At 38.7% G+C, this 21,057-nt stretch overlaps 1 protein-coding gene across 1 annotated transcript in view; it reads right to left on the bottom strand.

Moving 5' to 3' along the window:
- Positions 1–376: 376 nt before the first annotated feature.
- Positions 377–21,057, bottom strand: part of cdc73 (cell division cycle 73, Paf1/RNA polymerase II complex component, homolog (S. cerevisiae)) — a 308,312-nt gene continuing 287,631 nt past the window's right edge. Inside the window, exons 15-17 of the mRNA XM_048538849.2 lie at positions 17,350–17,450; positions 9,361–9,502; positions 377–2,990 (exon numbers count right to left, since the gene is read on the bottom strand). Of these exons, the coding sequence (XP_048394806.1) occupies positions 2,954–2,990; positions 9,361–9,502; positions 17,350–17,450 (280 nt within the window). The 3' untranslated portion in view covers positions 377–2,953. The remainder of the gene's footprint in view (positions 2,991–9,360; positions 9,503–17,349; positions 17,451–21,057) is intronic.

Raw genomic sequence — 21,057 nt, 5'->3', positions numbered from 1 at the left:
AAAGCTACAGTTTGTTTCTCATCTGTAACACTTGGTACAAAAAACCCTACTTGCGAAAATAGAGCCTTTTGTCGTATATCTCTCACTACAAAATAAAGCAAAAATACAATTTTTTTGAATTTGAAAACAATGAAAGGAGACAACGTGCCACCAACAAGCAGGAGCTGCTCATCTCTGCCTGATGTTGCATGACTTCACATTACTTGAATTATTGTGTGAGACAGTTGAAAGCAAACAGATTAATATTGTTGACATTAATAATAACAAGATCCAAAGAGTTTAATTTAACTAAATCATTACAGCAGCTACATTAAAGACTGAACACGAAAACACACACACACGCACGCACACTCACCACCCCCCCCACCCACCCAAACGCCACACAATTACATAATCTTTTTGGCGGACACTACAGAAAGGCAGACATCAACCCTTTTCCAGCTGAATAAACAGCAACTACATAGGTTTAGATGTTACAATGAACATTGACGATAACAGTGAAGACATAGACCAACTTTAATTCGTAAGATGTGTGATTAAAGAGATTTTGTATGTTATTTTCAGTTGGCCATCTTACAATATGAAAGCAATGTTGATATCAAATAACCTTGAATAAAGGAGAGATGAAACTGTCAATAACTTTAAAAGTGAAATTGTAGACTTAAAGTTGCATTTATACTGGTAAATATTTCATTAAGCACAAGGTGAATTAGCATATTGAGACTGGTGATATACTGAAAATAACTCACAAGTAATGATGCCAGAAAGCATGCAAGTTATTTATTCTTCAGGGTTGTGCACAGCAGAGACACCTTCCCTGTACTGCTGTGAATTCTTTTCTGAACCCACCAGTCTCAGCAACCTTTGCATCAGTTTCATATGAAGCTTGTACAATTGCTAACCCAAATGACAATGGATCATTCACTGTGACTAAATTGAGGGCATTATAGTGGGAAATCTAACACTGAAATGAACATAGTTATTCAACCTGTTCTTAATTTGTTTTATTTCCAACTTGCTACATCATGGCTTCTTTCAAATTTCCATGTAAATGAACAACTTTAATGTTTAATTTAGATGATTTTTGAAAATCGAGTAGCTTGGATAGGAATTATATTTTTCCTTCCACCTATGAAGACAGGATATGTTTTTATCTATGTTATAGTAGACAAGAGAAGTAGAACAAGCTTCACTGAAAAGAAAGCATCATTGACGTAATGGTTATTCAGTCTTTTGCATTGTTCTCCAAACTATCACATCTGACATTTGATCTTGGATACTGTTACACATTTTCAAGTTTTAGAGCACAATACTCAATGTTGTTTATATTGTGTGAAGTCATTTTTTCAGGTTTCAGCATCATTACCATTTATTTCTGGTTATCTAACAGAGCAGGTAAAACAAGAATTCCATCGATTTGATTGAGTTTCATCCACCTAAAGGAGCTCTACTTGTGAATATGTAGTAGGATCAAATGTATTAAACTACTTTCCAGTTCAAACCAGACAGGACAAAAAAAAACAAATCCTGGGTGAGGTTTTGTCCCTGGGCTACTGCAAACAGCTTCAAATAGATATTTTCACTAAATCAGATGTTGTGCTCAATCTGTGTTTTTAAAATCTTAAGATGCTGAATGTTAGGAAAATAGACTGAATTGTTCATTTTGGCACTATCTTATACTGCGGTGAGCATCACTTACACTTTCCCTCATGCAACTTTCCAGCTCAACTATTAATTTTCTGTATCAGTTTTTAATTATTATTTATGATCACTATTTAAATAAATATATTGCATCAGTATGATTCCTTCTAAGCGTCGCCATGAGACAAACTTTGCTTTTTAAACTTTGTAAGCACTATCCTAGTCATTAATTTAAAAATGCTCATTGCGGTCAACACTATGAAAGTTTTACTGGTACTGCTTGCATTTCTGAGGCTGAATGAATGATGATTGTGCCCTCAAACAAAAACCCTTCCTTTTTTTCCCTAAAGAAGAGTGAAATAAATGTGAATTCTTTCAATACACTGATGGAAGTGTAATAAAAACAGCAACAAACTGGTATTTTGTGTAATATATTTATCGCATGTCAGCAAGCAGCATAAGTGGATTCTTAATCATTTGTATGTCGGCACTAGATGGACTTTAAGAAGTTTGAAGTACAGGACTTGCAAGTACACCATCAGCTTTTCACATTCGTGCTTAGAAAGCTAAGTACATATGATAGGTTTCAAAGTTACAAACCATTATTACCTACCTTTCAGTCAATGCTCGAAAGTTCAGGGCTTCCAATTAATTTTTTCATAATAGGAATAATGGATCTTTTAGGTTTTTTCTTTCTCTCACTGCCCAAATTCTTAACAATACTCAAGTGATTGTTCAAGCCCCATCACAGCTCAAGGTAAGCTGCGCTTCAATGTATAATTTTGTCATATTTTACAAAAACAAAAACAGTTAACCTATGTCATCTATGGCTGTCTTATCACTTATTCTACCTGAGAACAGTTTGAAGAAATACCTATCCCACAGCAGTGATGATATACAATTTGCGGCTTACACTAACAATTGTAAAAGGAAAAGCTGGAAAAGAGAAAGAATGGACTAAAATAAACAAAAAGCGCTGCCTGAAAAATAAAAACGAAATATAAACACTCACTATAGAATAAAATACAAATTTGAGTTTGCAGACTAGAAGTCAATCTACCATTGGAAAACTGGTAGTATAAGCACATTGTTTATGTCTAATTGTTGCAGACATCAATTCCCCAATGCAATAGAAGTTTTCCAACAAGTATTGCATATGAGACATGTCAAGTTCACTCATACTGTACTGTCACAGCTCTTGACAAATGTAGAGATGCAGTGAAACAGTTTAATCCCAAGATATATGTGGCTCTTGTAGATTTCCTCCAATCTCCCAGAAATGAATGGCAGCAACCACAGAGTTTCAGACAACTTAGAATCTCAAATGGGACTTGTGCTTCACCATGTACCTGTTGTGTTAAAAGAAAACAAAACTCAGTCACAACCGAAGTTATAAAAACTCATTGCAAGATCTTTGTGGTTGCAACAATAAAAAACAGCTCTAAGGAATCACGTCAAAGAAGTTAACGTTGACAATCATGATTTCTCCCCCATGAAACGGACATGGCCTTTAGAGATAAACGATGGCACACTGCAGTTTTCTTTGCATATTAACATGTCCTTGAGGTCCGAGCTGAATGTTTTATTGTACAGCACCAAGGGCTGAATTTGGGCAATGACATGCATTCAAAATATATTATACAACCTGGATTGCACCTGCAGAAATGGAGTTGAAGAGATAAGGCAACCAACAGGCGGCATGTGTGAATGCATCAGCCTTAACATAAAAGACTCAGCTCATGACTTGTAATTACAACAGACGTAAAAATCAGCTGTGAAAACTCACCACATTCTTGTATATTTTTGAACAATTAAGTGTGAAAGTGAATAAAGGAAAAGTATCAGTTGTTAAATATGCCATGGAATAAAACAAATTAAAAGACTACCATCAGAATCTAACTAATAACTAACTACTTTGGTGTCTAGCCAAGCATCCCAAAACATTTCAAGTGAACAAGTTATGATTTTGTGAAGCCCATAAATCCTACATTTAAAAACTAACAGCGACATAACAAAGACACAATTGATGGCTGTATACCAGTTACATTAGCAAACTATACTTATTTTTATATTTTAATAACCTTTGTGTGCAAAGTATTAAAATTGATCTTGATAAGTGAAAAATTTGTGTATTCATTCCTAAAAATGCAATGCACGTTTAGAAAATTGGCTTTATCCTCAATTTTCTGATGCACATTTATTTCAACGGATCAAATGTCAAAAAGAATATAGAACACCTCAAATCTCAGAACAGAATTCTGAAGTGTGGAAACAGACCACTCAGTCCATCAAGTCCATACCAATCCTCTGAAGACCCACCCTTCTATCCAATCCTTGTGCATCCCACGGCTAATTCACCAAGCCTATGTATCCCTGGTCCCTATGGGCAATTTAGCACGGCCAATCCACCTCACCTGCACGTCTTCGGACTGGAGGAGGAAACCGGAACACCGACAGGAAACCCACACAAACACAGGGAGAAAATGCAAACTCCACTCAGTCACCCAAGGCTGTAAATTGAACCTGGGTCACTGTACTTGAAAAGAAGCTGCCACACAAATTTTGAAAATTATACATCCACAATCAATCATCTTAAACACAAACAGCCTTTGCTGAAAATGTGAATATATACACTTACTGTGCTTTAATTTATTTCACAGCTCACTCTAACACAATGTAAACAAACTTCTACCTCATTCTAGTTTCAATCCTACAAGGAGAAAAACAAATTCCGAGAATCCTTACTAGGAACACAAGAACAGGAGGAGGCCATTAAGACCATTGGTCCTGCCTGCCATTCTAGTTGATATCTCCTCAATGCCCCACACTATCTCCATATGCCTTAAAGTTATATAGTCTTCAGAAACCTATCGATATCTGTCTTGAACACGCTCAATGACTGGAGCATCTGGCGCTCTCTGGGTTGATGGATTCCAAAAAATTCACTACCCTCAGTGAAAAAAATTCCTCCTCATCTTCAGTCTTAAATGTCTTATGCACCTTATTCTGAGATTATGCCTCCAGTTTCTTGATGCACCAGTTTGAAACTTCAGAGAATACAGATCAAGTTTTTTTCCCATTTCTCCTCATAAGAAAATTCTGCCTGCGATTAGGTTGTTGAGACTCAGTTGTACTTCCTCTCTGGTAAGTACGTTCTTTCTTAGATAAGGCGACTAAAACTGGGCACAATCTTCATGTGAGGTTATGCCAGGATTCAAGATAACAGCAGCAAGACATTTTTATTTCTGTGCTCAAATCTCCTTGAAATGAATGCCTATATAATCAGCTGCCTTTCCACTTGATTGTTGCACCTACATACTACTCATGAATTAGAACAGGCAGGTCCTTTTGGATGACCATACTTTCCAAATTCTTGTTATAGAAGAAACAATATTTATATTCATTCTAAATCATTTTAATGTTTTACTTGCACTAATTTTGTGAGCAAATTTCTACTTCAAAAATATTCACTTCAACTTTTTAATGCTCGGCATGTCCACACCCCTTGTAATCCCACCTTCCAACTCATCCACACTGAGAAAACACATTTTTTCGAAGCTGTAGTCAAAAACATGCTATATAGAGAATTTTTAAAAATATTGTCGCCATTTATGAGGGGCCCATAAATCATGGATCTGGGTTACAGCACTTAGGAAATGAATTAATTTGACAGATGCCCAAAAAGAAGATGCTGCACAATTTTTCATCAAATTTTCTTTACTGAAAGTATCTAGGTCGAATAAACTTACAAGTAATGAAGAGAGCATTATCAGTTTGCAAAGTGTCTTGCAAGATATCAGGAAAATTGTAGACAGAATTCAGCTAAGCAGCAAACCTCATGTTTTTCATTATTATTTTGTTAGTGGGGAGATCAACGACCAATGAATTGTCTCTGCACATGAAGTTTTGAGTATTACATTCAAGGTGATTACACTCCAAATAAAATGTTCTTAAGACTGATTTTGGTTTCCAAGGTCCATTAGCAGATGTTTTAAAATGCAGTTTCAAAACACACTAAGACTCAAGCACTAGGTCAATTCATCAATACCAGAGAAGTGTAACAGTGATGAGATATTAAATAAAGGCTCCACCTGCCTTATCGGGGGATTTAAATAGATAGTTTGGCCTAGATTCTCCTGTCCACCAGTGACAGATTTGTCTTGGCATAGACTATATGCTTGCCTGAGCAAAACTGCTGTTGAACTATCACAACTTCTTCTCAATGACAATATGAATCTACATAATGCTTTTAACATAAATAAACACTCAAAGTGCTCTTAAGAACATGATCAACGGATTACAACCCAAAACACAAAAAGAGATATTATGACACATGATCCAAAGTTTGGTCTAAGAAATTGGGGTTTTAAAAGAGCTTTAAAGGAGAGAGACAGAGAGGCGCCACATTGAATTTATCGCCATTTATCTCAACTCTATTTTCTCCCCCTTAGTCCAGGAACTTCCCGCCTACATCCGTGACAGCACCCACGCCCTCCACCTCCTCTAAAATTTCCGATTCCCTGGTCCCCAACACCTCATCTTTACCATGGACATCCAGTTCCTATACACTTGCATTCCCCATGCAGATGGCCTAAAGGCCCTCCACTTCTTCCTGTCCCGCAGGCCTGACCAGTACCCCTCCACTGGCAGCCTAATCCACTTAGCTAAACTCGTCCTCACCTTTAACAACTTCTCCTTCAATTCCTCCCACTTCCTACAGACAAAGGGGGTAGCCATGGGCCCAAGTTATGCCTGCCACTTTGTAGGATATATGGAACAATTCCTCTTCCGAAGCTACACTGGCCCTATCCCCCACCTATTCATCCGCTACATCGATAACTGTATCGGCGCCACCTACAAGGAGCACGGACAGTTCATCCTGTTCACTAACACCTTCCTCCCCAACCTTAAGTTCATCTGGACCATCTCCAATGCTTCTCTCTCCTTCCCGGACCCCTCTGTTTCCATCTCCGGCAACCACCTGGAAACTGATAGCCATTTCAAGCCAATTCCCACTGCTACCTAGAATACACCTCCTTTGACACACCCAAAAATGCCATCCCCTATTCCCGATTCCTTCGCCTCTGCTGCATCTGCTCCTGAGATGAGACACTGCACTCCTGGACATTTTTCAAGGACCGCAATTTCCCCTCCATGGTGATTGAAAACGCCCTCGACCGTGTCTCTCGTATTTCCCGCAACTCATCCTTCAAAACCCCCCTCGCAATAATATCCAAAACAGAATCCCCCTGGTCCTTACATACCACCCCACCAACCTCCGGAGCCAATGCATCATCCTCTGGCACTTCTGCCATCTGCATTCTGACCCCACTACCAAAGACTCTCTCCGTGACTCCCTTGTCTGCTCCACACTCCCCACCAGGCCCACCTTCCCCAGCACTTTTCCTTTTAATTGCAGTAAGTGCTACATCTGCCCCTACACCTCCCTCCCTCACCCCCATCCCAGGCCCCAAGAAGGCTTTCCACATCAAACAGATGTTCACCTGCACATCTGCTAATGTGGTAATACTCCTGATGTGGCCTCCTCTACATTGGGGAAACCAAGCAGAAGCTTGGAGACTGCTTTGTGGAACACCTATGCTCAGCTCGCGACAAACGACAGCACCTCCCAGTCACGAGCCACTTCGACTCCCCCTCCCGCTCCTTGGGTGATATGTCCATCCTGCGCCTCCTCCAGTGCCACAAATGATGCCACACGAAGGCTGCAGAAACAGCACCTCATATTTCACTTGGGAACATTGCAGCCCAATGGTATCAATGTGGACTTCACAAGCTTCAAAATCTCCCCTCCGCTGACTGCATCCCAAAACCAGTCCAGCGCGTCCCCGCCTGCCTAACCTGTCCGCCCTTTCTCTCACTTATCCACTAGCCCACGTCAAGCCCCACCCCATCTCCTCCCTACCAATCTCATCCCCACCCCCTTGGCCTGTCAGTCTTCCATGGGGTGACCAACCCCCATCCTAAAACTCCCCACCTTTAATGGCTCCATTGCCGCCTCTTTGACCTGTCTGTCTCCTCTACACCTATCTGCTCCTTTATTCATCTTCCATCTGCCTCCCCTCCTCTCTATTTATTTCTGAATCCCCTTCTCCTCCCCCATTCCTGAAGAAGGATCCAGACCCGAAATGTCAGCTTCCCTGCTCCGCCCACGGTGCTTATCCAGCTCTACACCTTGTTATCTCAGATTGTCCAGCATCGGCAATTCCTACTCTCTCTGAGATAGAGAGATGGATTGGATTAGGAATAGAATTCCAGAGATTAGAGCCTTAACAGCTGAAGCATGACTGCCAAAGGTGAAATGATTAAAACTGAGGCTGTGAACGAGGTCAGAATTGGAGTGGCAGAGAGATCTCAGAACTTTGTCAAAAGTTACAGAAATAGAGACAGGAGAGGCTATACAACGATTTCGGAGTTTTAAGCCTTGCCAGGTCAGAAAATAATGCAGCTCAGCAAGCACAGGTGTAATGAGCAAATGGGGCTTGGTATAAGTTAGGATATGGCAAACTTTTGGATAAGCTCATAATTTTCTATGTGGTAGAGTGTGGGAAATTAGCCAGAAGAGTATTTGAACAGTCAAGTTTCCAAGACAAGAGCACAAATGAGGACTTCAGCAGAAGATTACCTGAGGTAGGGCAAAGTTTGATTTAGTAAATGGTAGAACAAGGTGGTCTCAGAGATGGAATGGATACATAATCAGAACTTGGGGCATTATATTTCTTTCTCTGCACTTTTTTGAAATTACAAGTAATCCAGACACTGAGCTCGATTGGGATACTGCTGCAGCACCAAGATGCTCAGAGGTACTTGTGGAGTGCAAGCTAGCAATGCCTCAAGAGTTGCTTTGAAGACCACACTTCCACTACGATTTCAAAGCTTTTAGGGACAATTTTGCCTGCAGTAATTTAAATCAGCTGTATTTCTGAGCCCAATTTCCAACTTGTGGACTGTCAGGAGTTTGTGATGATGTCACTATGCTTCTAAATAGTGACAGTGAATTCATTCCTTCAATTACCAATAGATAAGGAGTCCTTCAGTTGTGAGCCTTGCAAATACTCGCTACTGCAAACATCAGTAATTCCGCTGTAAGAAATAGCTCAGTTATCCAAGACCGCAGGGAATTATGACTGTCAGCTATCATTCAATTTTTATACGATTAAAGGAGTTGCAAAGTATTAGTAAAGTAAGTACGGGAGCAAGTACACAGCTAGACAGAGTAGTGGCTATTCTAAGAAAGCACTGTAGAAAGGGAGGATAAATCTTCTTGTCAGTTCCTAGTACAAATTGTACCTCCAAGTAAAAACATAACAAAAGAAACTGGAGCAATATGTAACAGGAAGAAAGGAGTAGGCCATTCACCATTCAACAGAACCATGACTGATCTTATATCTTAACTTTATAAAATAATACTTGCTCCTATCATGATAAAGTAAACTATAGGGGAAGATCTTTAATTCATGTTTGAAATACATCAGTGTGTTATCTACATTCAAAAGTACAGTGTATTTTTAATTTGAGTCTCAACATAAGGGTGGGTAATACATATTCCTGCACACAGGCTGAATTCTGAAAGAAAATTAAAGGAATCTAAATCTATTGTGGAATTCGAGTCCCATCAGACTCCCCACCCCTGAACAACCCTCTGGCTCTAATGCCAATAAGGCATGCTCTCTGAATCTTGGTGTCCTATCTGCTACTCACCTGTCTAAAGTCTCCCAGAAACGTAGCAAAACAGCTCTGTCAAGATGGCGCTTGTGGTGGCTCAGTTCCAGTACAGTCACATCCCACTTCTGAACATTTAGATCCAGACGCATTTCATCATACTTCAGGTGGAATGCCTTGACTAGGAGAGAGTGTAGTCATCAATGTAGGTGTAATATAGAGGCTTAAAAGTTTTAAAGAAACAGAATGTGCATTTACTTAACACATTTCATAAGGTCGGATCCAAACTGCTTTACGTTAATAGAAGCAATACAGTATGCTTAAAAACAGAACCACATCAAGCTGTAGTCTTTAAGTCAATTCAACTTAAGTTGAACTTCAGAATATCTGGTTTTTACCATCTTTAGAATGTAGAGCAGTACAGCACAGGGTGTTGTGCTGAACATTACACCAAATTAAACCAATCTCTTCTGCCTGCCCTTAGTCCATATCACTGAATTCCTTGCATATTCATGTGTTTATCTAAAAGCCCCTTCAATAACCCTATCGATTTTGCCTCCATCATCACGTGCCAGACACCTACCACTCTCTATGTAAAAAAAACTTGCCATTCACATCTCCTTTTGAACTTTTCCCCTCACCTTAAATGCTTGCCCCCAGTAACATTAAGTACTGCAATTTTAAAAAAATCTATGTAAGTGCCCAAAATGAACATGTTCCTTCTATACAAATTAGCCTGCTTTGTGGCCTGATTTAGATGCAGTAGCATTTATCAGAATACCAGAATGCAAAAGTTAGAGAGAGAGAGAGAGAGAGAGAGAGAGAGAGAGAGAGAGAGAGAGAGAGAGAGAGAGAGACTGACCAAATAAGACAGAGAGCTCCTTGCAGCAACTGATGGTCAGTTGATTGGAAGTCAAGTACTTAATTTCTTCAGTCAGACAAGTTATTCTGCTCAGGTGTTAAGATTATTTATGAATTTTAAATAAAAGCTTTTCAAAATTATTCAAGGTTAATCATCAACAAAATTGAATCATAATTTTCTGCTAGATGAGCATAGTCAAACCTAATCTACAACATAGTTGCTGTGCAGGCATGGATATAAGAAATGGGAAAAGATAACCTCTGCAGACGACTGATTTCACAATTACCGTTAATTTTGAGATTGGTGCTGGGAGGATGGAGTGGTGGTCAACTAAAAATTTCAGAAATGGAGTTTTGTTAGGTTACAGTTTCAAGAGAAATGAACAAGAAATGCAAGTAGAGCTGCAGCAGAGATCAGCCATGACCTAACCGGACAATGGAACAGGCTTAAGGGGCCAAACAGCCTATTCTGTTCATATTATATATGTGATACTATGTGGCCTGAGAGATGTTATCTGCATTAGCACTAAAAGTTCAAGTGTGCATGAAATATTTAATTTGTGATATTGTCCAAATCAATAAATAACAACCATTGCGATAAATATAATTAATTATGATGCTGATCATAATTCAACTAGGATATTAATCACTAATGCATTATTTGTTCAGATTATGTCCTGAAGGTATTTTGATGTTTTGCTGCTGGCTGGTATATATTTCTTGTAATTAATACACCAGTAAGTTGTATTTAAATTAGAACAAGACAATCCAAAAACATACCAAATCATTACTTCAATATTAGCATTGTATATTAGTTATATTAAGTGAGTGTTTTTAAGATATAAATTTTATTAACAGAAATAACTACTGAATCAGTCTGTAACCTTTCACAGTCTGACTGTTATGTTATACCACATGGTCTACGGTGGCTCAGTGGTTAGCACTGCAGCCTCACAGTGCCAGAGACCCGGGTTCGATTCCAGCCTCGGGCGACTGTCTGTGTGGAGTTTGCACGTTCTCTCCGTGTCTGCGTGGGTTTCCTCCGGGTGCTCCGGTTTCCTCCCACAGTCCAAAGATGTGCAGACTAGTGGATTGATCATGCTAAATTGTCCGTAGTGTTCAGGAGTGTGTGGGTTATAGGGGGACGGGTCTGGGTGGGATGCTTCAAGGGGCGGTGTGGACTTGTTGGGCCGAAGGGCCTGTTTCCACACTGTAGGGAATCCAAATCTAAGCACACTGTAGGGAATCTAAATCTAAGCACACAAAACCTCACAAACTTAAAGGCATTGCATTAAGGAATCTACATTTTATGCACAGGATAAAGATACATTAAATCTGACTTTGCAACAATACATTTATCAACAGCTTACATTTGTAGGTCAAGTTATTTAGATTGGAAACTGCAAAACAAAGTGTACTGTAGTGTCTCAAATCACAGTAATTATTATACATGCACATTGGCAAATCTGTTTAGATTGTATAGCTCAAAGTGCTTTAGGCCACATTTCTATAAAGCTATCTGCTTTACGTAGCTAAAATGTGACTGCATACTGGACTTGGAAAAGTCACATCAAGAATTTAATATGCACAGTTATATGTTCAGAAGAACTCACTGGTACTCTGCATATTAAAGATGAAGTAAAGCTTTGCACATCATGTGGGCCCTTCCTTCAGCAGAGTTTAACTACAGCAAATTCAAAACTGCAACAATCACTATTATATTTCGAACAATAATTCTGTATATTTCAGATTTTTGAAGTATTTTTTAAAAATCTTTATTAAATTTGAAAACTTTTTTTAAAAAAGGTGTTGTTTGCAGGCTTCGAGGCAAGTTCATTCACGAAATAGGGGTGTTCTTTTTTTCGTTATGGGTTTCGCATTCATTCTTCAACTTCAAGTTTTTATTAATTTACAAAAAATCTGCAATAAACGATAATAATGGACTTTGATTCTATGATTAACATGTCAATTATGGATAATGGAACTAAAAGATTTTTCTAAATTTTCATGATGAAAAAATCAGATGGAGCACAGCACTGAAGAAGAAAGCCTTCAAGAGCATATGTAGCTCTCGGGTCACTTATTTGTCATAATTTCTTTAACATACTCTTTTATAGAGGAGAGATCAGAAATACACTGTTATAAAAAACAAAAATTATCTTGAATATGCGAAGGGACAGGCAAAATCTTTGAAGATAGAAAAACTGTTAACAATTCAGGTTGGTGACCATTCAGTTGAACTAAAAGCAAGTTCAAGATTTAACTGATTTTAAGCAAGAACAAAGGCAGGCAGATGTTGGGTGGTGGGGGCTAGTGAAAAAAATAAACATGAAGCTTTGTTGCAGGCAACAGATTAATGGAAAAAGGGCTTTGGACTAGAAAAGAACCAAAAACAAAATGGGTCCAGCAAAGGTACAAATGGGGATTGCCGTAGTTTGGCAGCACGTTTAAGAATAATAGTGGTATAGGTGCTAGTAAGGACACATATGGTTGACTTTTGCCACTTAACCTGTAAAGATATTTGGCCTTTTCCAGGAAGTGCTGCAATCCTAGGTTTAATGTTGGAAACAGACCTGTTGCACAGTTCAGGGTCCACAGTCTTGTGAAATGTATGACTTACCTTTTGTTTAAATTATATCTGAAGTATTCACTTAGTTCTACTTTTACTGTATTGTTGTGACTCTGAATGTCAACATTTCAATAGTGTATTTCTTCTTCACAGACAAAAAAAAACCCACATAAAAATCTTTTGGAATGTGGGCAAGCTGCTGTTAATTAGTTGGCAAGCTTGATCTTGATGACTGTCCTCTTATGGTGAAATTAGGATGGCCAAAGATTTTGAACAGTGACTAAGAAGGAAAAGCATAACGTGTGTCGAATTCAGGAATGTTGTGGCACTTAGAAAAAGGGGGCAAGGGTCATGGTCTTCAAAGCAGTCACGTTCCTTTCATATTGTTGCTCTTATCCTGAGTACTAAACATCACAGGACATCATGCCCTGGTGTAGTAGGCTAGGTTTTAAATAATCAATCCCTTATCCTGAGATTGTGTCCCAGTGTTTTGAATTCTAAGCAGAGGAAATATCTTTTCAGTGTTTGGCACGGCAAATTCCTTCAGAATATTGTATTTTTCAATGAGATCACCTTTCATTCTTCAAAGCACCATAATATGCCCAATATAAATACCCAAAAACTAATCTAGCAAACTGTGTTGCCTGCAACCAGATCTTTGCTTAAAGATAGAGACCAAACCTGCGCACACTACTCCAGGCGTGACCTCATCTAAGTAATACGGAATGATTTTTAAAAAAATTCATTCATGAGATGTGGGCCTCAGTGGCTAGGCCAATATTTATTGCTCATTCCCAATCGCCTAGAGGACAGTTAAAAGTTAAATACGATCTGGAATCAAAGGTAGGTCAGACAAGGACAGCAGCTTCATTCCCAAAAGGACATCACTGAAATAGATGGGTATTTTGGACAATAAACAATGGTTTAATAGCCATCATTAGTCTCTTCATTCCAGATCTTGTTTTTTTACTGAACTCAAATCCGCTGTCTGCTGTGGCAGGATTCCTACCCAGATCACCAGAACCTTACCTGACTTTCAGGATTAATAGTTGAGTAATAACACTATTAGACCATCACCTCGCTTGTGGCAAGTCTTCCTTACTCTTGTGTCCAATCCCCTTGCAATTATGACCAATATATTTCATTTGCCTTCTTGAGTGCACACTGTACATGAATGCTAGTGTACTGTGTTTTTATTTGGAGTACATCTAAGTCTCTCAAAATCATTTAAGTTTCATACCTTTTTTTTTGAAAAATACACAGTCTCTTTTCCAACTACCAGAGTGAATAACCTCATATTCCACACAGTACATTTCACTTATATCCTTGCTGCCTACTGACTTTACCAAACTTTATACATATCTTTCCATTTATGGGTGCACCTCTGCTTTCTTCATCAGTGAACTTAGACGGAATTCTCTGTTTTATTGTGAGTCATTCATTGTATATTGCAAATAGCTGAGGTCTCAGCACAGATCCTTATGCCATTCCATTAGATACAAGTTACCAACATGAAGCTTTTGGCTTTGAGTATAATCATTGATGGCACATTATTGAACGCCTTTTAGAAATCCAATGTACAACATCTTTCGGTTCCACTTGGTCCATGTCTCTAATGTCAAACATCACTTGCCTTGTGTAAAAATAATAAAATCGATCATACTATGGTTTTCCAGATGCATTGTTAAGACTTCCTTAACGATAGACTGGTGTCAGGGTAATCAGCCCTTTAGTTCTCTATTTTGTCTCATGTTTCTTTCCCTCTTTTCTTCAATAGCAGTGTTACTTTTGTTAACTGCCGAATACTGCTAGAATCTGGGAACATGTAAAAAATCTTACTCAATGCATTCACTATTGCAGCTACCTCTTTTAAAACTCAAGGATGTGGGCAATCAGGTCCTGCATTTGTCTTCAGGGCAGATGACGGTGTAGCTGATAATGTCATTGGATTAGTAATCCAGAGGCCTAGACTCATATTTTTGGTACATGAGTTCATATCACAGCATGACAGCTGGTGCAATTTAAATTTAATTAGTCTTGAATTTAGAGCTAAAACGACAAAACTATTATCAGTTATTATAAAACTCTATTTGATTCACTAAGGGTCTATGAGAAGCGAGCCGTCCTTACCTGATCTGGCTGAAATGTGACTTGGACCTACAATGTGGTTGACCTGTAACTGTCCACTGAAATGGCCAAGCAAGCTACAATGTTGCAAAGGCAATGCAGGATGGGCAATAAATGTTCAAGGTCTACATCTCACAGAAGCACATTAAAAATCTCTATATTATTTCTCTGATGTTAGTTACCGTACGTTTTTAACTCCTTTGTGCCTTCTTCTTCAGTATGTAATTTATGCTAAAAAGGGGGATAACATTTTTTGCCATTTGCACCCCTCCACCCTGTCCTTCCTTCTGTTTTCTGCATCTACTATCAAATGTTTTCTTTAATCACTTTACTGTAATGGTAAAAACATTATACTTCTGTTTTTATATTCCTGTTCAGCTTATTCCCATATTCTACTTTTCCGTTTTTTCAAAAAAAAATCAACTTTTCGGTCACTTTTGCTACTTTCAAAATAGTTCCAATCCTGGGGTCTTCTAAGATTATTTGCAAAATTATGTATTTCTTCTTTTAACTCAATATTATCACTAGCTTCTCTAATAAGCCACAGGGGCTTTCTTAGAGTTTTTAAAAAAAAATGTAGTGTACTTTATTAAACATTTTGAATATTTTCATTAAATATTTCTGACTGTTATTAGTGAATCATTCCTTTGAATTGGTTCACTTAAATAAATAAATCCGGACTACACCTCCTCCCACTCTGTACCCTGCAAAAATTCCATCCCGTTTTCCCAATTCCTCCGTCTGTATCGCTTCTGCTCTGACAAGGAGATGTTCCACTTCCAAGCATCCCGGATGTCTGCCTTTTTCAAACAACGCTCCTTCCCGCCTCTGTCATCCAAACAGCCCTCCATCAATCCTCCTCCATTCCCCCGTCACAGCTCTTAAATTCCCCCCAACCCAAACATAATAAAGATAGGATCCCCCTTGTCCTCACTTTCCAACCCATCAACCTCAGCATCCAACATATCATCCTCAAACACTTCTGCCAACTCCAATCAGATCCCACCACGAGGTACATCTTCATTCCTCACCCCTCTCTGCCTTCCGCAAGGACCATTCCTTTTGCCATTCCTTAGTTCATGCCACATTCCCCACTATCCACTCCAACCTGCCCAGTACCTTTCCCCTATAACTGTAAAAGATGCAAAACCTGCCCACACACCACCTCCCTCAGCTCCATTTAGGACCCTAAACAGCCCTTCCAGCTGAGAGACAGCTCCACATGCAACACTTCCAAACCTTCGTCTACCACATCCGGTGCTTCCAATGTGGTCTTTTCTACATCAGTGAGACAAAACGTAGACTAGGTACTGTTTTACCAAGCATCTTCACCTGGCCCGTAACAGTCAACCTAACCACCTGGTTATTGCCCATTTTAACCCCTAGCCACTCCCCACTGACTTCCCCAAGGACATGTCTGTCCTTAGCCTCCTCCAGTGTTGCAGTGATTTGGAATGCAGATTTGAAGAACACCTTATCTTCTGCTTGGGCACCCTACAGCCCGGATGGCTCAACACAGGGTTCTCCAATTTCAAATAACCTTCCCACCCATCTCCAGGCTCCTTTTCCTGCCCCATCTCCTCCTTTCCAACCACCAACCAGATTCACCCCTACCATTTACCAACCAGGTCATACCTACTGCCAATGTTCACCTATCATTACCATTCTGCTAGACCACCTCCCCTCTCTTTATCTGCAGCTCCCCCTACCCCTACATCCAGTCCTGAAGAAGGGTTATATCCTAAATGTTGACTGCTCCTTTCCTCCAGCTGCTGCCTGGCTTGCTGTGTTCGTCCAGCCTGTTGTTTGTCTGGCTTGGATTCCAGCATCTGTAGTTTTTTTTTGTCTCTTGTTCAGCTCTCCTCTTATACTAACACAATTGGTTTTAGCTAAAATTCTTGTTTGAAACTGGAAATAAGTTGCTTTCAAATGTAATATGGAATTAATTGTATTATGATCACATTTTCCTAAAGGAGGTTTTACTATAAGATTAATAATTAAACTTGCCTCCCTAGACAATGAGATCTAAAATAGTTGTGTCTCTTGTTAGCTCAACATTTTTTAATCAGATGCACTGTCCTGGGAAGACAGATTTGGTAAAATAGGCCTATTTCTGAGATTTGCCAAAAGCAAAGACAATTTAATTGAAATATTCTGAGAAGATGCCTTAGGTGCTTGGAGAGTCTGGAACCAAGGGTCAATCTTAGGATAAGAAGTTGGCTGTTTTTAACAGAGCCAAGGAAATATTTTTCAGTCAGATTTTGTGAAAGTTTGGATGCTCACTTATTGTGTAATCTTCAAGGCAAGAATGGAATAAAATATCCCAATCAAGGGGTATAAAGATCAGGCAGAAACTTGGAGTTCAAACAGAAGATCAACCATTTTCTGACTGCACAATAAAATAGGCTTGACAGGGCACATGGTCCCCTTTCATTTATATTTACGTTCCTACATAAAAGCAGAAAAATTACTTTTTGCGAAAATATCCACAGGTGATCCATCAGGTAATAACCATGGCCATCCCTTGAACTGCCAAGCAGCTCCTTGTACGAAAACAGCCACAACACGATCCCTGAAACAGAAATGAAAAATGAGACCTGATGGATTTTACTTTGCTATTAAAAAAACTCAACTGCACACTTAAAGGGATCAGAGAAGACTGATATTTTACAAACTACAAATTTCAACAGGGACAATGTTTAAAATACCATTTTTTGGGCTTTCCTCTTTCTTGATCACAGTGCCTTGGTTTTTAAATGTCCTTTTAAAGCTATGTTATGCATCTGCACACTTTAAAAATCCAACAATAATCCAAAACAAATCAGCCACTGGTCATGCAATTAGTTAGCTGATGCCAAATTTCTTTTAATGCGATTTTTCATAGCATTATTAAAAGTGTGTCAGAGGATATGCTGTTTTATTCCACACAATGTCTACTACTGATTGAATAATTAGGTTTTAAATATTGTTAATATACAAGTGCTACTTTTAAGCTTCTATTCCATGTGTCCTAATGAATAAATTGAATGGAATTAGAATAAATGTCAGAGTGCCAGTTTCTTGCCTTCTCTTTACAAGCCAATACTTTCTTCCTTTTCAGCTTAACAGCCCAGCTCCATTTTGAAAGCTTTGACTGAACCGATCTTCACCACACTCAGGCAGTCTACTCCACAAATTAACGGCATGAAGCTGGTGGTTTCTCATTTCACAAAACAGTTCTGAAGTGATGGCACTGGACCCGAAACATTAACTCTGCTTTCCCTTCACAGAGGCTGTTGAGATTTTCCAGCAATTTCTGATTTTGCTGCTCATTCACCTTTGTTTCATTTTTTAACCTACTATTTTTAATCCTTGACCTTATTCTCAATCCTTTCATGAGTAAACCAGTTTGTCTCTGTCTAACTTCTCATAATTTTAAATACTTCAAAACAAAATCTCTCAGCTTCAGGTCTTCAACATTGCCAACGTAACTTCAGAACTGAAGTTAGTCATTCCTGGATTCATTCTCCCAAATTTTTGCTGCACCCTCTTCATATTCTTCCTAAAGACTGGCAGCCAGGGCTGAACTCAGGACTTTGGCTGAGACGAAACTAGTATCTTGCACAAGTTCAACATATCCTCCTTGTTTCTGTTCTTTTTGCTGCTATTAATGAAGCCCAACATACTGTTTTCATTAATTTTACTCGTGAGTAAATGATTCTATATAACATGCGCGCTGAACTGAATTTATATAGTGTAACAGATAGCTGGATATATATTTAATATGGATATTTAAAAAAGTCATATTAATATTGTTGAATCAGCTTGTGTTTATATTGGTGCAGGCCCAATAGTGGAGAATCAGAAGATGCAAATTAAGTTATAGCATTTTTAGTGAAACATTTGCTCTCACAGCACATGCAGTCACGTTTGATTATATTTAAATTGTAAAATATTCTGTGTGAAGCAGAAGATGCAGGACAATGGATGAGGTTAGATTGAATGTTAGGGAAGATAGAATTGCTAATGGAGAGATGAGGAAAAAATTAAGAAGTTGTGGAGAGGATAGCAGCAGTTATGTTGATGCCTCAGAGGGAGCTGTGTTTCCCGAACAGTAGGTGCCCGGCTTGTGCAGGAAAAAGACTCAGATAAAACTTGAAGAACCGATGACCTTACAGTAGTTGCTGTGAGCTATGGTTTTTGCAGTGAAATATCAGAGTCATTTTACAAGTGAACTGTCCACTCTGTGCCTCTTACAAACTATGAAAACTTTGTTAAGTGATAAACGCTACAATATCAAGTGCCTAACTAGCCAAAGAAGAATCAGCAAACATTGGAGCTGGCAAGCAAAGACCACTGGACTGACGTTCCAATTTTGTACCTCTGCCAATAACCTACATTCCCTATTTTGTTGTGCATATTTGTGTGCATGCATATACATGCGTTTGTGTTGGGAATAGGGGAAACTTATAAGGGGATTAGAATTGTGGTTACTAGTGTTATATGTCAATGGCTTGTACCTGTTTACTTGCAGCTACAGTCTAGTTGCTTACAATACATAATAATTTTTGGCTAGTACATAAACCCTAGTCTGTGCTTACTATCAATTTTGGTCTGGAAGTCAGCTAAATTGGGGTACTATGCATACTTAAAAAAATGAACTTTAACATTTGGTACAAATTTGAGAATAGTGAGGCTTAATTTATGATGCACTACCCCAGTAGTTGTAACAAGTGGCATTCACAAATGCAACTGAAGCATTAGGCCTGATCTGGAAAAGGAGTTAAAATGATGAAAAATGTGCAACGGAAATTCAACGTATTTGTAGAATTAAAAAGGAGGAATGAAGTTTAATTGGCCATGGAAGGTAAGGCATATGGCAGGAGAACGATAGCATTAGGAATGGTTACAGCAGAGGCAGCCATTCATCCCATCTTGTCCACGATGTTCTTGATGGAGAATCAGCTGTTTTTACTCCTTCATCTTTCCACTATAACCATGCAAATCATTCTTCCTTAAATAGTCACCACTGATTCTGTCTCCATCACAATCTCAGGCAATGCATTCCTGCTCCTTATTGTTTGGGATTTTAAAAAAGTGTTTATGTCACCCCCTAACTGTCTTGGCAATCACCTTAAATTCACTGTCCTCCAGTATTGAACCTTTCTTGCAATGGGAATTTTGTCTCTATCTACTCTTCAGTTTTCAGTAAATGGGGAATGTCTAAAATATTATGAAGCAAAATGTTGCCTTTTCTTCCTTTCTTTCCTGAAAAAGGCTTCTAAATTTAGATATGGTGCTTCAGGTAACGATCCTTTTGTTCTTTGCACAAATGGCCACTTTAGCAAGGCAACAAGTAACATCAAGATAATTAATGATGTAACATCCATATCTGAACCTGTCCTTGACTGAAATTCACCACTCACACTCTAAAAGTTCATAAGGTGCTTGACAGCAACAAGAAAACTGGCTTAAATTTTCTCCACCTTACACTCCCCACCTTGGTCACAGATCTACTACAATGCTATATTACTGATCTTGGCAAGATATGTTTATTAAGGAATGGATTAACCTGTAAAACCTCCTGGAGGCTTGACAGCATAACAAATACTTCTTTTAAGTTCTGGCAGTTAATCAAAGAGGTGATCTCTTACATTCACAGAAATTCTCCCAAATTTCCAGGGTTACTAGTTTCTTAAGAGTGATGTAAAGAGTACTGCAACAATACAGTAGTTTTTGCATTATGCTTATTAAGCTCCTTTGCCTTTCTTGCAAATTAAACATTCCAAAGAATGTAGTCAGCAAGTAATATTCGCTTCAGGTTCAAGATCAGCTATGTAGATTCTAGTTGGCAGCCTATGGTAATTAGCTCTCTGCACTTGAAACCACTTGTAAATGTAGCTCTGTAAATTAGTGCTTTGGGCAGAAAATACAGGTCACTTTCAGGGAATAGCAGATAGTGAGAAACTAATTTTTGTTTGACCTTCTCTTTATTTAGTAGTCACTACAATAATTGAGTTTTAAATAATAAATTGTTCACAAAAATCCAAATCAAATGAGCCATACACCCTTAAATGTATTGTACTGGCTTATACAAAGGATCAGTTGTCACAATTTTGAACAAAGGTCATTAAAAATCTAGATCTCTCCCCTTGCACCAATGCAAAAAAATTAGCTTCAGTGTTGAATTCAGGGCAGGT

The sequence above is a fragment of the Stegostoma tigrinum genome, chromosome 8 (genome assembly GCF_030684315.1).
Source record: "Stegostoma tigrinum isolate sSteTig4 chromosome 8, sSteTig4.hap1, whole genome shotgun sequence".
NCBI classification, from domain to species: Eukaryota; Metazoa; Chordata; class Chondrichthyes; order Orectolobiformes; family Stegostomatidae; genus Stegostoma; species Stegostoma tigrinum.
The sequence above is the reverse complement of the archived record's forward strand: the minus strand, read 5'-3'. Positions and strand labels throughout refer to the sequence as shown.